At 41.5% G+C, this 15459-nt stretch overlaps 1 protein-coding gene across 10 annotated transcripts in view; it reads left to right on the top strand.

Annotated features, from left to right (window-relative positions):
• Positions 1-15459, top strand: part of MAGI1 (membrane associated guanylate kinase, WW and PDZ domain containing 1) — a 693886-nt gene that overhangs the window by 509777 nt on the left and 168650 nt on the right. For 9 of the 10 annotated variants that reach the window (XM_040359187.1, XM_040359189.1, XM_040359182.1 and 6 more), the window contains exons 4-6: positions 1233-1441; positions 7528-7736; positions 13848-13930. In XM_040359187.1, coding sequence (XP_040215121.1) covers positions 1233-1441; positions 7528-7736; positions 13848-13930 — 501 coding nt within the window. Of the gene's footprint in view, positions 1-1232; positions 1443-7527; positions 7737-13847; positions 13931-15459 lie in introns of all 10 variants that reach the window. The other variant, XM_040359181.1, reaches the window with a different exon arrangement.

The raw sequence follows: 15459 nt of genomic DNA, 5'->3' as shown, positions 1-15459 counted from the left end.
GATGCTTCTACAATGCGCTTCTACACTTTGAAAAAGTGTTTTGTTTGTATTTACGTGACATGTGATGTTTTGTTCCCCTATGCGGGACCATTTTGCTTTTTTTTTTTTCTTCAAGCCTGTATTTTGGCATTGTTTAATGCCATAAAAACTATTGTACAGGAAATGCATACAATTTTATTGTGAAGGTGAACTAACCCTTTAGGTCGGGTCCACATATGTGTGGCCACGGTTGACAGCATGTGGCCCGGTGAGTTTCTGTTCACCGGTTCAAGTGCTATTCAGGTCAGAATTTTTGCCTGAATTCACACCTGAACTGGACCCAAAAATGCACAGGAGCCTTTTGAATTGCGGACTGCGGCCGCCCCGAACATTGAGAACCGGTCACACTTGCATGTCCTGCTAATTGGATGTGTCAAAACCCTCATCCAATTTGCACATGTTTAAAGACAGCCTAAAGCATTTTATCACTAGTTTTCCTTCTCAGTTGTTCAGGTAACTTTAATTTATCATTGGACTATAGATCTTCTTTATAGCTGATGTTTACAGGACTGTAAAAATTCAACTTACTCCTGCACAAACCCAGATCCTGTAGATTTCTTTGTATTTCGTGATGAGAATCTTTTTAATAGAAGTGCACACAAAAACTTCAAGTGATTCAATAGATTTTTTTTTAAAGAATTCGTAAAACCCAACAGCTGCCTCCTTTTTTCTTTCAGTAATCCTGGGTGTATAAGTTTATAGAAGTAAAAAAAAAAATTGGTGCAAACTAAAATGAGTCCAGCTGGATTATATGGGTCATTCCTTCCTTTCTTTCGGTTCTCAGGGTGAACGGGGTAATGAATTTTATATTTTCTGCTGGGTACACTCAAAACCTGACATCACATTGTACAAAAGCACCCTTGGACGAAACCCGGCTAATTGAAATTCAAATGCAGTGAGATGAAGTTTTGCTATTCAGCCGAGCTGCCTTTTGTCTTAAATCTGTGTAATGAATGAACTTCAACAATGCACTCCTCAATTCTCCCAATACGCACATTCTTCAGGAGCCCAGAGGAAACAAAGAAACTCTATTTTATTTTCTGCTTGGTGCATGTTTAGAAATCTAATAGATTTTTCCTCTGTTCTGTGAAAGTGGCGGGAAGAAAAGATCTACCAATGTTTAAGTGGGGTGAGAAAGAAACATTTCATTTTTTTTTTGTTAAACCTGTCTATCTGTTATTTTTCTTGTTTAGGTAATTATTATGGGACACCGAAGCCTCCATTCCAGCCCGTCAATGGGAAAGTGACTTCCGGTGATGCATTGCAAAATCCATTCTCCGGCTCTAAGCAGTCGACCCCCAAACGGACAAAATCTTACAATGATATGCAAAATGCTGGCATAGTGCATACAGAGAACGATGACTATGACGATGAGGCTCCTGAAATGAACAATAGTTTTACAGGTACATTATTATTTTTATTTTTTGTTAATGATTTTACTGCATAATATTAGGGCCAATCCAACCAAAGCTGATATTTTGGTTTTGAGATGCTTGAAAGTGAAACCACCTGACAGTTCCTAGGGCTGGCTTCACACCATTGTATTACAGTAACACACTGTAAGCCTGGGTTCAAACCTCTGTGGATGGAGAATGCAAGGAAAAGTTTGCACTTTCCTGACCCACAGAGAAATTTTCTACACTTTAGCAGACATGCAATTAATTCTTAATGATACTCCCAGCACCTGCAGCGTGTTTTTGTGTGTGCCAAACCACCAGTTTTATGTGGTGCAATTCTTGTGGACCTACTTACCCGCGTTTGAGTCTGGCTTCACACTACGTGCGGCCGCAGGGGGTCCGGTGCAGGGAAAAGAACCCGCTCCAGGTGTCTGGGTCACAAAAAAAAATCTCAAACGATGGTGCTGGCTCAGTATGCCAAATAGCATGTAGAAAATAATTAAATCCGGATGGCCGCACTCTATCAACGATTTCTTTATTGGTTAAAAACCATACAGCATAAGTGTGAACCCAGCCTCAGTGGGTAGGACAGCCCATTGAAATTAAAAGGCTGCCCAACTCGCAGAATGCAGCCCCTCAAGTATAAACCAATACTAAGGGTTTGATCACATGGGCATAAAAAACTGATACGTACAGCTGCTCGTTTTGTACACAACCTTATTGAAGTTCATGGGTTCATTTAAACAGTTATGAAACAAAGCTGTGTCTGAGGCCGTATATTAGGCTCTAGAGGTATTACGCTGCGCACATGTAAACATTTGAGCTAATGTATACATGCATACAGCATACATGTACTCTGTTGGTTGCTCCTCCCATCTAGTGTCCTTGGTTGTTAGGATGCAGGCGGTCTCTGCTGTTGCTAGGACGTCAACCAACATTCATGCAGCAGCGGCACATGCACAGTATTACTTCAACAGTCATACATTAGTGACCAAAAGGCTGTTCATTCAGTGCATTTGCTGCTGCATGAAAGACTCCTTCAGGGCCAACCTATAAACATCAGTAGTGTCCAATCATCAATGCAAGAGCTGCTGATTACACATTGTTTGCCCTGAGCAGTGGCGGTGGAGTTTGGTTATGCTGTTACATAGTTAGTCAGGTTGAAAAAAGACACAAGTCCATCCAGTTCAACCACAAAAAACAAAATAAAAAAACACAGTAAAATCCTATACACCCAACTCCATACCCACAGTTGATCCAGAGGGCTGCACAAGCATTATATACGTACAGAGTACAGAAACGATTTTATGCCTGCCTGAATGAGCCCTAAAACTTGCATTTTAGCCACATGTACATCATGTGTTAATGTTAAATGTCCCTTTTAAAGAGTTAATTTAGGCCAAGCAAACTATTTACTGAACTAACAGGTGTGATTGATGGGCAAGTGTATGTAGCCTCAGCTGCATATACTGTAGTATATAGCTCTAAAGAAATAAAACTGCATGGTGCACATTTTATACAGAAACAAGCATAGAACATAAATTAAAAAAATATGTGCACAGCAGCACTCAAAAAAACAAATTAGTAAACAAATGTATAAAGACATAATTCCAAATGTTGCGCATTTAAATCACAATCTGCCATGTAAGTCCATTCAAAATGTGCAAACACTGCAAATGTGAAAATCAAGCAAATAAATAATAACTAAATACATAAACATCCACCACTGACTGGTGTTGTCATCCATTCACCATCGTATAGAAAACACCAGCCTCTTCCCGGAATACAAGACCTCGGATTATAGGAGGTCTGTAATGGTGCTAGTGATCGGCTAAATGCACCCTTGTGTACAGACCAAATGGTGGGAACCAAAGGCCTCCCCAGCAGGGATGTGTCACAATACCACTAAAAGTTATGAACCACAGAAACTCCATGATGTAAAACTGCATATACTATTTATGTATTATAGAGAAAATGTACCCACTTTATGCAAAGTAAAACAGAGCCGTATACAAACGGACCACCAAAGAGTCCGGCAGCGTGATGACGTCAGCACTGGCCCAGTTTTTATACTGCTCTGTATTACTTTGAATAATACATTTTCTCTATTATAAATAAATGGTATATGCGATGTTTGCACATTTTCCTAGTGTATGTATGAATGTGAGTTAGGGACCTTAGATTGTATAAATCTTGAAGACAGGGACTGATGTGATCAGGGGCGGACTGACCATTGGGACTCTCGGGCACTGCCCGAGGGCCCCATGCCACTAGGGGGCCCCATCAGGGTTGCCAGGCTCAAAAAAAACAGGGACAGTATGTAAAAATCTGTGGTTTTTTTACATCTGTCCCTGATATGTCCGAAACCGACATGCTTTTGATGTGAAAATCCTGAGATGTTTGCTGCCCTGCCTCTGCACTGCCTCCTGGCATGGTGGACATCTGTAAGCCCAGGGGCCCCATAATCATCTATTGCAGGGGGGGCCCCATGATTTGTCAGTCCACCCCTGGATGTGATGTCAGATTGTAATTTAAAGGCACAGCGCAATATATTTTGGAATTCTATAGTGTACACTGATGTGTTCTGGCAGTGAGACAGGGACTTCATGTCCTACTCTCATAACAAAATATATTCAGGCTGAGTACTGCTCAGCCATTCACAGGACACTTTGCATTTTTTGAATGAATACTAAACTTTCTTGAACTGGCTGAGGCGGAGAAGTGGGCGCATGACGTCACAATCTCCACTTCAGCCAATGAGAAGAAACTTTGTACTCATTCATAAAATACAAAGCTTTTCGTGAATGGCTGAACAAAGCTCAACCTACAGCAAGCACATTTTGGATCAAACAAACTATATAAAGAGACATTAAGTGTGGAGTTAGGTTTTAAGGCGCAGCACTTTGCATGATGCATTAAGGTGCCATTGATTTAAAATGACACCTCACAGGCACAATTACAGTAGGCAGCAATGCATCCGCACTGCTACGCACCCTAATGCCACTTGCTGTGGTGCACCACAGTTAAAAAAAAAAAGAAGGCTCAGGTCCAGTTTTTAATTTGTTGCCCTTCATTGATGGCCTATTCACAATGGGGGGGGGGGGGGGGGCTGACTTAACGCATCACACATGTGTCTATACACTGCACGGGGACTGGAAAGGTGAGAAAGATCCTCTTATGTCTCTTGGCACCTCTATCAGTTAGATCTGAGTTTACAGGTTTACGCACCTACTTTGACCATTCCAACAGTAGATTCCGATTTACTTGCTGAATTGTTTATGAATGTTATGTCATCTGTGGATTCATCTTTTAAATTTATATGGAAAAAGTATTTTTTTGGAGCCCCTAGATACGATGGGATTTTATTTACACTAATCCATATATGTTTTATATATGAAGTTTGTTACAAAAGTGCCTTTCTATACAAGAGCAAACATTTTTATTAAAACAAAACCTGTTAGTCAATACATAGGTATTAAACCAATGACCACATTACAGACTTCGATCCAGTTGTGCATTTAGACATCTCTGCATAACTCAATGCGTTTCTTGGACTTTGGTCTACTTCGTCAGGAGCTTATTAAATATACTCTTCACTGGATGGGATCAGGTGTGAGGAGAGACAGACCAGTACCCCTTAGGGGGGCGAACAAGTAAGCACCCAAGCTGGAGGGATGGAACAGGGATATCCACACAGAAAAATTATATAGTATATGAAGATCTCTATAGAGATTTTTTTTGACGTATGGTTTATACAGAAGAAGATATCTGGTGCATTATGGCATGTGCCGTAGACAGTATCTTTGCAATGGTCCGCTAGCGTGTCATTAGATCTCCTATAGCTATCCAGTAGTGTTTAAATAAGCATCTATCTTTGATCTGCAAAATGTAGTCTGTGTGGACTCCTAATACACCAGATATCTTCTTATGTATACACCATAAAAATTCTCTGTAGAGGTCTTCATATACTGTATTATATTTCTGTGTGATCCCTGATCCCCTTCAGTGATGAGTATATTTATGTTACGCTAACAATCTCCCGATGAAGTGGACCAAAGTCCAAAAAATATGTTGAGTTCTGGAAAATATTGGACTTACCGTAATACTGCTTAAATGCACAACTGTATATAAGTCTGTAATTGGGTTGTTGGTGCAACACCTACTAGATGTATTGATGAACAGGTTTTGTTGTAATGAAAATGTTGTCTGTTTTTTTAGAAATGCACTTTTGTAATAAACTTTCACACTCGCAACGCCCGGGCGTCGGCAGTAAAACGCTGCTATTTTTAGTGGCGCTTTACCGTTTTTGCTGCACTTCTTGCCCTCTAGCGGGGTGCTTTTAACCCCCACTAGCGGCTGAAAAAGGGTTAAAATCGATTTGCCAGGGGTTCGGCGGCGCTACCGATTGATTTCAATTGGCAGGGGGCTTTAGGAGCGGTAAGTTCACCGCTCCTAAAGTGCTGCAAAGAAGCTGCTGGCAGGACTTTTCTTGACGCCCTGCCAGCGCAGCGCCCCAGTGTGAGAGCACTCGGGGTTTCACACTAGGTTTGCAGCTGAGGCTTTTTTCAGTCTCTCTACAGTCGCTATTTTTAGAGCTAAAGCGCCTGAAAAACGGCTCCAATTTGAAAAAGGGGTCTTAACCACATATGGACTAGTGCTATTAAAATTCTGCCATATCTAGAGGCTCAAAACAATTTTTGTTTCTTTTTCCATATACTTTTAAATAGGGATGAGACACTTTAAGAGCCGGTTCACACTGCAGCGGAACGACCTCGGGGGCGACTCTGCAAGTCGTCCTGAAGACGACTTTAGAGGCGACTAGCAAAATGACTTCTGTATAGAAGTCAATGCAAATCGCCCCGAGTCGCCCCCAAAGTCATACAAGAACCCTTTTCTAAGTCGGAGCGACTTGAGTCGCTCCTATCAGAACGGTTCTATTGCATAGATTGGGACGCGACTCGTCAGGCGGTGTGAACCGGCTCTTAGGCCAACTAAATCATTTATCTATCTTTTTTTATTTATTTACTAATATTTATGTGTGCCTGTTGTCTTCTCAGAATATTTGTATGTCAATAAGTTGGAAATAGGAGAAGATAGAACATGTTGTGGCCTCTCGGAATGTTGGGGTTTGCTGGTTACAGAGCAGATAGATGTTTGTAGAGCCAGTGTGTGCAGAAGTCCTGTTAGACTTGACATACACTCACTGAACAGACTCCCCCGTCCACCAAGTGAGCCAACAGAGGTTTACAGTAGTTTCCCAATCTGGTTTCATTGGGTAACTATCATCTCGTGTCTGTGGTTGACCTTCTTGACCCCCTCTTTCACATAGGGCTCAGGTTTATTCAGGACAGATTTCTGAAAAACATATCTCATAAGCAGTGACTCCTGCTGGTAAAATCTTGCATTGCAGTTCAGCCACATCCTTAAAGGGTCACTAAAGGAATTTTTTTTTTTAGCTAAATAGCTTCCTTTACCTTGCTGCAGTCCTGGTTTCATGTCCTCATTGTTCGTTTTTGCGTTCATGTTGCTGTAAATCCTCTCTGTTCTGGACACTTCCTGGTTGCCTGTTTCCTGATGACCACAGTACTGGGAGATTTCTCACGGTGGTCACTAATCAAGGAGGTGTGAGTAAAACGAAACTGGATTGGTGCTGAGGAGTTTTAGACAAAGTATCACTGCTCTCTATTGGCTGACTGCCCTCTAGTGGCTCTCTGTACATCAGAGAACCAGCAAACAGCAGCAAAAACAAAACTACACTGCAGGTACATTATATGATTGTTTTTTATCTATTTTTAATCATTTTTAAAAGGAATCAGTTAACTATTATGTCTCTATGCCCTGTAAACAGTCATTTCAGCAAAAAAATTTTTTTCCTTTAGTGACCCTTTAAATGATGTAGCTTTGGATCTACAATCTACAATGTTGCACCGATCAAGCTCCACTTTAATTCGTAATAAAATAAACAATAGGATGAAAGCTGATTATTGGAGGGAAAGGTTTAAATAGCATTTTGTTGACGTATTATCTGACTCTTGGCACCTTTAGTGTTTTGCCTGTCATTTCAGTCCCGTCTCTTAATCTTTGCATGTCCGCAGACTCTAGTGAACAAGACGAAAACTCGAGTAACACTACCCAAGAGATTCCCCCACCACTGCTTCGGACCCTTCCTAGTTTTCACACCACGGAAGGTTCTCAGAAGTTGCCTCAATACCTACCTCCTATTGACGAGGACCGCCTTGGACCCCTGCCTGAGAACTGGGAGATGGCCTACACAGAGAATGGAGAGGTCTATTTTATAGAGTAAGTACATTATTTCTCCACGATACAAGAATGTGCTCACTGTAGAAGATCTACCAATTTCATCTCACCATTATTTGGGTAAAAGGACCTTTACTTAATAATTGTAATTCATGATATGTTTTCCATTTACATGACTATTCTGTGTAGCCCGTTAGAGAGGCTATAGGTGGGGGATTTCAGAAAATCTGTGCAGACAGGAACATGGTCTTCTAATGCTGTTTCTCTTTCTAAAAATGCTGTCTGCCTGGCTGATTCAATGGCTTTAAGTATTTTTGAGTCACTCACCTGGAACAAACCTGCAGATCAGATATCTTTCATTTCTGCATGTTTGTTCCAGGTTCATGGCTTTGTATCGGGGTTCAAAGATCAGCATTGCTGTTGAGCCATTCGCACAGGGTTTCAAACTAAATTTTATTGTGGGCTGCATCAGCATTATAGTTGCCCTCAAAGGGCCTGTTGTATCTTTAAGATTATATACATTTATTCAGGGCTTTTTTTCCCAAGAGAATAGGTGCAGGAACTCAACCACCCCCCTGCTGAACTGCATCAAATGATGGGTGCAGCCAAATTGCACAGTAGGAACATCTTAAAGGTGCAATACATATCAGGAGTGCATTATGTGCAGAGCTCAGGGGTGTACTGTGTTCAGAGTGTAGGGTTCAGGGGTGTGCCGTGTTCAGAGTGTAGGGTTCAGGGGTGTGCCGTGTACAGAGTGTAGGGTACAGGGGTGTGCCGTGTACAGAGTGTAGGGTACAGGGGTGTGCCGTGTACAGAGTGTAGGGTACAGGGGTGTGCCGTGTACAGAGTGTAGGGTACAGGGGTGTGCCCTGTACAGAGTGTAGGGTACAGGGGTGTGCCCTGTACAGAGTGTAGGGTACAGGGGTGTGCCCTGTACAGAGTGTAGGGTACAGGGGTGTGCCCTGTACAGAGTGTAGGGTACAGGGGTGTGCCCTGTACAGAGTGTAGGGTACAGGGGTGTGCCCTGTACAGAGTGTAGGGTACAGGGGTGTGCCCTGTACAGAGTGTAGGGTACAGGGGTGTGCCCTGTACAGAGTGTAGGGTACAGGGGTGTGCCCTGTACAGAGTGTAGGGTACAGGGGTGTGCCCTGTACAGAGTGTAGGGTGTGCCGTGTACAGAGTGTAGGGTGTGCCGTGTACAGAGTGTAGGGTGTGCCGTGTACAGAGTGTAGGGTGTGCCGTGTACAAGAGTGTAGGGTGTGCCGTGTACAGAGTGTAGGGTGTGCCGTGTACAGAGTGTAGGGTTCAGGGGTGTACAGAGTGTAGGGTTCAGGGGTGTACAGAGTGTAGGGTTCAGGGGTGTACAGAGTGTAGGGTTCAGGGGTGTACAGAGTGTAGGGTTCAGGGGTGTACAGAGTGTAGGGTTCAGGGGTGTACAGAGTGTAGGGTTCAGGGGTGTACAGAGTGTAGGGTTCAGGGGTGTACAGAGTGTAGGGTTCAGGGGTGTACAGAGTGTAGGGTTCAGGGGTGTGCCGTGTACAGAGTGCAGGGTTCAGGGGTGTGCCGTGTACAGAGTGCAGGGTTCAGGCGTGCACTACGTACAGAGTGCAGGGTGAGAAGCGGAAAGCGAGAGCTTAAAAGCCCTGGGTACAAGGGCAACATGAAATGCCTTGTGGACCTTGTGTTCGACACATGCACTAGCATGTTCAGATTCACAATGGCAGCCTCTGTGATTTTCTCAGTGAACTCGTTAAGGTCCCTCTTACCAGCTTCATTCAATGCATGATGCTATTTGCCTGGAGTTGGTATGTCCTCCCTGTGGTTGGGTTTGCTTTGGGTTCTGTGATATGCTCTCACATTCTGGTAGGTTCGATTTGGAAAAAATTTGCTAAGAAAATTCTTCAGAAAATGTTATCAAGTGTATCAGACATAGTGCCCAGAGAGTTTAATGTATACATACAGCACACACACCAATAAAGCTTTTTGTTCTATATTGTTCAAAGGGTTCAAAAAATGGCCATTGATCCTACCAAAAATCCATTGTTGTCCTGTGCACAATTTGCAGCAAGGGCTCATTCACACTAGCAGTTTGGCAGGGGCAGCAAAAGCCTGCGGTTGAGCAGTGCTTTTACCACCTTCCCATCCCCTATCCTCTTCAGGTGCAGAGACGATGGCTATGGGTGTTCACCTGCTGCAGCCATGATGCTTTGCGCTACGGCAAGAATTGTACCCCCTGTCACTTATGGTGGATGTAGCACCTGCTGAACAGGGCATGCAGTTTTGGGCAGGTAGTTTTTTTTTCTACATCTAGCCCTGCTGCAGGCGAGGTGGAAGCATTTGGGCAACTCCACTGCTGCCCGATTGCTTCCACACACTCAGGAAAAGTGACCGCTCCCTGCGTGCGCTCCCCGCTATGTAAACTGGGCTCTGCTTGCCCATCTGTGGGCCCGGGACTGGCAAAGCGGGAGCTACAGAGTAGAGGGAAGGGAATGGGGGAAGGGTAGACACACATCCCCTCCCCTTCTTGTTCCTATCTTGGAAGCGACGTGTATGACGTCACTTCCTGGTTCCCGTTGACAGCTTCCCTGGCCAGCATGGCCGGGAATGTAATGCAGTGCGATGTGCATAGCATTACATTCAGTGAAGCACAGAGGAGATATGCAGAATATTTTAGACCAGGGGTAGGCAAACTATCAGGGAACACATTTAACCCATTGATCACCCCATAGTTTAAAAAAAAGTGTCGCAGTCACAATAAAAATCACAGATCACCACCATTACTAGTAAAGAAATAAAAAATTAAAATGCCATAAATCTATCCCATAGTTTGTAGACGCAATAACGTTTGCGCAAATCAATCAATGTACACTTATTGCGATTTTTTTTTACCAAAAATATATGCAGAATACTACATATCGGCCTGAACTGAGGATTTTTTTTTTTGTAAAAATTGTGTTTTTTTTTTTTTAAAATTTGCGCTCTTTTTTTGTTTGTAGCGCAAAAAATAAAAAACGCAGAGGTGCTAAAATATCACCAAAAGAAAGCTCTATTTGTGGGGGAAGAAAGGACATACATTTTGTTTGGGTACAGCGTGGCATGACTGCGCAATTGTCAGTTAAAGTGACGCTGTGCCGTATCGCAAAAAATGGCACGGGCAGGAAAGGGGTAAATTCTTACGGGGCTGAAGTGGTTAACCACTTCCTGACCGCCGCACGCCGATATACGTCGGTTGTTTGAAGAGGGATATCTTTGTTATAACAGCAACTAGCTGCCATAACCCAGGTATCCTCTTCTTCAGTGGTCCGATTCCTATAATGGTGGTCTCTGCAGCGGATTCGCCGCAAGATCACTTTTATCGGCACGGGATAGGGCTCCTGCCACTCTCCGTGGCCTCCACCACTTACAGGAGCCTTCGGCAGTGGCGGAGGCGATCAGGTCTTTCTGCTAGCTGGGTATAAAGACAAAGTCAGGGGAAGATGGCCCCCACCCGTCTCCATACCATAAACAGGTAAGAGAGCTGCCGCTCCAGGTGAGCTCACTAGGGTAATTGATGTCCACTCAGAAGCAGATGGGTGCTGGCAATGCGTCTCCATACCATAGCAGGACGGAAGCGGTGTCAAAATGTCACTTCCTCCCATAGCTCTTAAAGGGCCATTTTCTTTTTTTATTTTTTCAAATGACAAAAATATATATGCGTTTTAGAGTAAATATGAGATGTGAAGTCTTTTTGACCCCAGATCTCCTATTTAAGAGGGGTCATGTCATGCTATTTACATTTCTTGTAATAGGAATAAAAGTGACACAATTTTGTTCTGTAAAAGAACAGTGTAAAAATTTTTAATAAAAGGTAAAATACATGAGAAAACGTGCCCCGTCCCGCCGAACTTGCGTGCAGAAGCGAATGCATACGCGAGCAGCACCCGCATATGAAAACGGTGTTCAACCACACATGTAAGGTATCGCCGCGATCAGTAGAGCGAGAGCAATAATTCTAGCCCTAGCCCTCCTCTGTAATGCAAAACATGCAACCTGTAGAATTTTTTTAAACGTCGCCTATGGAGATTTTTAAGGGTAAAATCTTGTCACCATTCCACGAGCGGTCGTAATTTTGAAGCGCGACATGTTGGGTATCAATTTACTCGGCGTAACATCTTTCACAATATAAAAAAAAAATTGGGCTAACTTTACTGTTGTCTTATTTTTTATTAAAAAAAGTGTATTTTGTCCAAAAAAAACTGTGCTTGTAAGACGGCTGCGCAAATACGGTGAGACGTTAAGTATTGCAATGACCGCCATTTTATTCTCTAGGGTGTTAGAAAAATAATGTATAATGTTTGGGGGTTGTAAGTGAGTTTCTAGCAAAAAAAGTTGTTTTTAACTTGTAAACAACAAATCTGAAAAAGAGGCTTGGTCCTTAAATTATTAACTTGTAAACAACAAATCTCAGAAAGAGGCTTGGTCCTTAAATGGTTAATTTGTAAACAACAAATCTCAGAAAGAGGCTTGGTCCTTAAGTGTTTAAATACAAGCTGAAGTTAGAAGCTGATTGGCTACCAAGCACAGCTGCGCCAGATTCTGCACTCTCCAGTTTAAAGGGGTTGTAAAGGTAAAAGTTTTTTCACCTTAATGCATTCTATGCTAAGGTGAAAAAATATCCAACGATACCAGCCCCCCTGTTATACTTGCCTGACCCCTCAAAAGTCCCGCGCTCGCCCCCGACATCCTCTTCGCCGTTGAACCTGGCCATTGGCTGACGCTGCTGTCAATCGCATCCAATTTTTTGGGCCTCCGCTGTATCACGGGAGCGCGCCCACAATAACGCAACACCATGCAAGCTCGCTCGCATGAAGGTGTTGAGTCCTTGCAGGGGGGAACCGAGACAGCTGCCGAGAAGACCGGGTTCGGGGCAACTCTGTGCAAAAGAGCTGCACAGTGGAGGCAAGTATAACATGTTTGTTATTTAAAAAATTTTTTTTTTTATCTTTACTGATCCTTTAAGTAAATCAACCCCATAGTGTTCTTGGGTTTAGACACTTTTAATAGAAAGATTTGAAAAGACTGTACTACCCACTTAAAATTCTCTACTTAAAAATCGCATCATAAATTGCGCTTATCGGCTAAAGCGGGATCGGCGATGGACGCTCTGTTTATGTAAATACATAATTCATTGCAGAAGCCGTAGCTTCAGACCGAGACCGTCTTCCCCCTTAAAACAAATGATAGCTGCTTTCTAATGAGTACTTGACTGTTGTACAACTCCGCTATGTATTACTGCTCCCTTCTGGCGGTCATGCATTTTAAATCCTCTTGAAAGCATCCAGTGTTAATATTTCAGCGTGTGATTTGTTGACGGGTTACGCTTTCAATTTGCATGCTTTTCCCCTCAAACAGTGATTGCGTTACTCCGGAAAAGGAGAACAACAAAAAATTTGGCGCAGCAAGTAAAAATAAAAAAAATAGAGAAGAACCGGATGCCTTTTACACTAAGGGTTATTTATTCAAACACATCACTGTCTCAGAAGGCAATATTAATTCCTTGCTCAGAACAAACCAGGCCTCTACGCAGTTCACATGCTGCTTGCTGAAGCAAGAAGCTGAGCAAATCCCTTAACAACTGCTTTTCGGTGGGGCTGGGGAAGGGTATGACGGAGAGGGGGGAGATTGTGTTTGGTCTTCATCATTTGGGATTTGTGATGACTGAGGCCCCCTGTCTGTTGTTTTGGTGAACTGCATGTGGATTTTTTTCAAATGACCCCTGACTGTATGGAAACAGTAGGGGCCCATTCACACACCGGCATTATTTGCACTGAATAAATGCAGCGCAACTACTAAGGCATATTATTATTATTATTATTATACAGGATTTATATGGCACCAACAGTTTACACAGCTTTACAATAACACATTTTTTCTATGTAGCCCATTTACACGGTAACGCTGGTGTGATGAGCACTACAATGGATGGCACCACACAACAGGGCAAAGCACCATGGCGCTGTGCAGTGACATCCTCTGCAGCTGAAGGCGGAGGGTTAAAATGTGGCTCCACCATGGGTTTTACCTCCACTCAACTGATGCTGTGAATAGGCCTTTGATGTACATGTGACCAGCAGTATATAAAAATTTACACTTTCTATGTTTTTTTTATTTAAGCCACAACACTAAAACTACATCCTGGTTAGATCCACGGTGCCTGAACAAACAGCAGAAGCCTTTAGAAGAATGTGAAGATGATGGTAAGTCAATTTGCATTTACAATGTTGTAAATTTTCTGCACACACTTGCAAATGTGTCCAAATTGCACCCATAGTTTCCGCGTTCACACCCCATTTTCTCAGTTTATTTGCACTGCATAATTCTGTGTAAATACTGTACATGTTGTTTTTCAACTGTAAAAAAAGTATTTTATATTGATATTCATTTTATTTTATGCTATAGCAACCAATCAGATTTCACTACTGTACAAAGTTCTGTAATGTGAAATATGATTTCTGATTGGTTACTGTTGGTTATTGCACATTTTCCCTTGTGGTTTTCTTTATGAAGTAGACCTGATGGGATCTGTTCTGCTGTGTTATTAGGTATTAGGATTTTTGTCAATACAATACCAGACATTTCAAATATACTTTACATACCAAAAAAAAAAAAAAATCATGTGTGTGTGTATATATAGATATCTATATCTATATCTCTATATGTGTGTGTGTATATATATATATATATATATATATATATATATATATATATATATAGTAAAACCTTGGTTTGCAAGCATAATTCGTTCCAGAAACATGCTTGTAATCCAAAGCACTTGTATAGCAAAGCATTTTTTTTTTTTTTACAGCGTATACAAGAGAAGAGAGGCACCTCTAAGTGTAGCAATAAGTTGCTAAATGTTGTACCTTCATTAAATGTAACCATATTGCTACACTTAGAGGCTCCTCTCTTTTCTTTTATACTCGGTTGTGACATGACGCTACTCTTATATCAAGACATCGCTTGTATATCAAGGCAAAATGTGTGTGTATATGTATGTATATATATATATATATATACATACACACACACACACACACATATATATGAATTTGACAGTTGGTTTTATTTAATAGCACAATATAAATATATATATATATATATATATATATATATATATATATATATATATATATATATATATATATATATATATATACACACATGTGTGTGTGTGTGTGTGTGTGTGTGTATATATATATATATATATATATATATATATATAGTGCTATTAAATAAAACCAACTATCAAATTCTGGTTATCGGCAACAAATATATATACACACACTCGTATATACAGTGTGTGTGTGTATATATCTATATAATATATATATATATATATAGATAAATAGATAGATAGATTTGTTGCTTGTAAACAGAATATGACAGTTGGTTTTATTTAATAACACAATGCAAGGTGAAGAAACCCATAGCAACCAATTAGATTCCGGTTAAAAACATACTTCTGTTTGGTCAATTTGGATACATTTTTAAAGCTATAGTATTTTATAGGGTAATACACCATCATTTATAGGCAACACTGTAAATGGTCACAAACTCCTACAGGACTGGTTATAGAGCAATACATTTGATTTGGAAATGACTATCCATGTATGGTTAGCATTAAATCTGTAGCAGACATGCACTGGACTGAGTATCTCCTAAAAACATGTATGTACCAGTACATAAAGTCTGTAGGTACCAGATAATAGTCTAGTGAGTTTATTAT

The sequence above is a fragment of the Rana temporaria genome, chromosome 7 (assembly GCF_905171775.1).
Source record: "Rana temporaria chromosome 7, aRanTem1.1, whole genome shotgun sequence".
NCBI classification, from domain to species: Eukaryota; Metazoa; Chordata; class Amphibia; order Anura; family Ranidae; genus Rana; species Rana temporaria.
The sequence above is the reverse complement of the archived record's forward strand: the minus strand, read 5'-3'. Positions and strand labels throughout refer to the sequence as shown.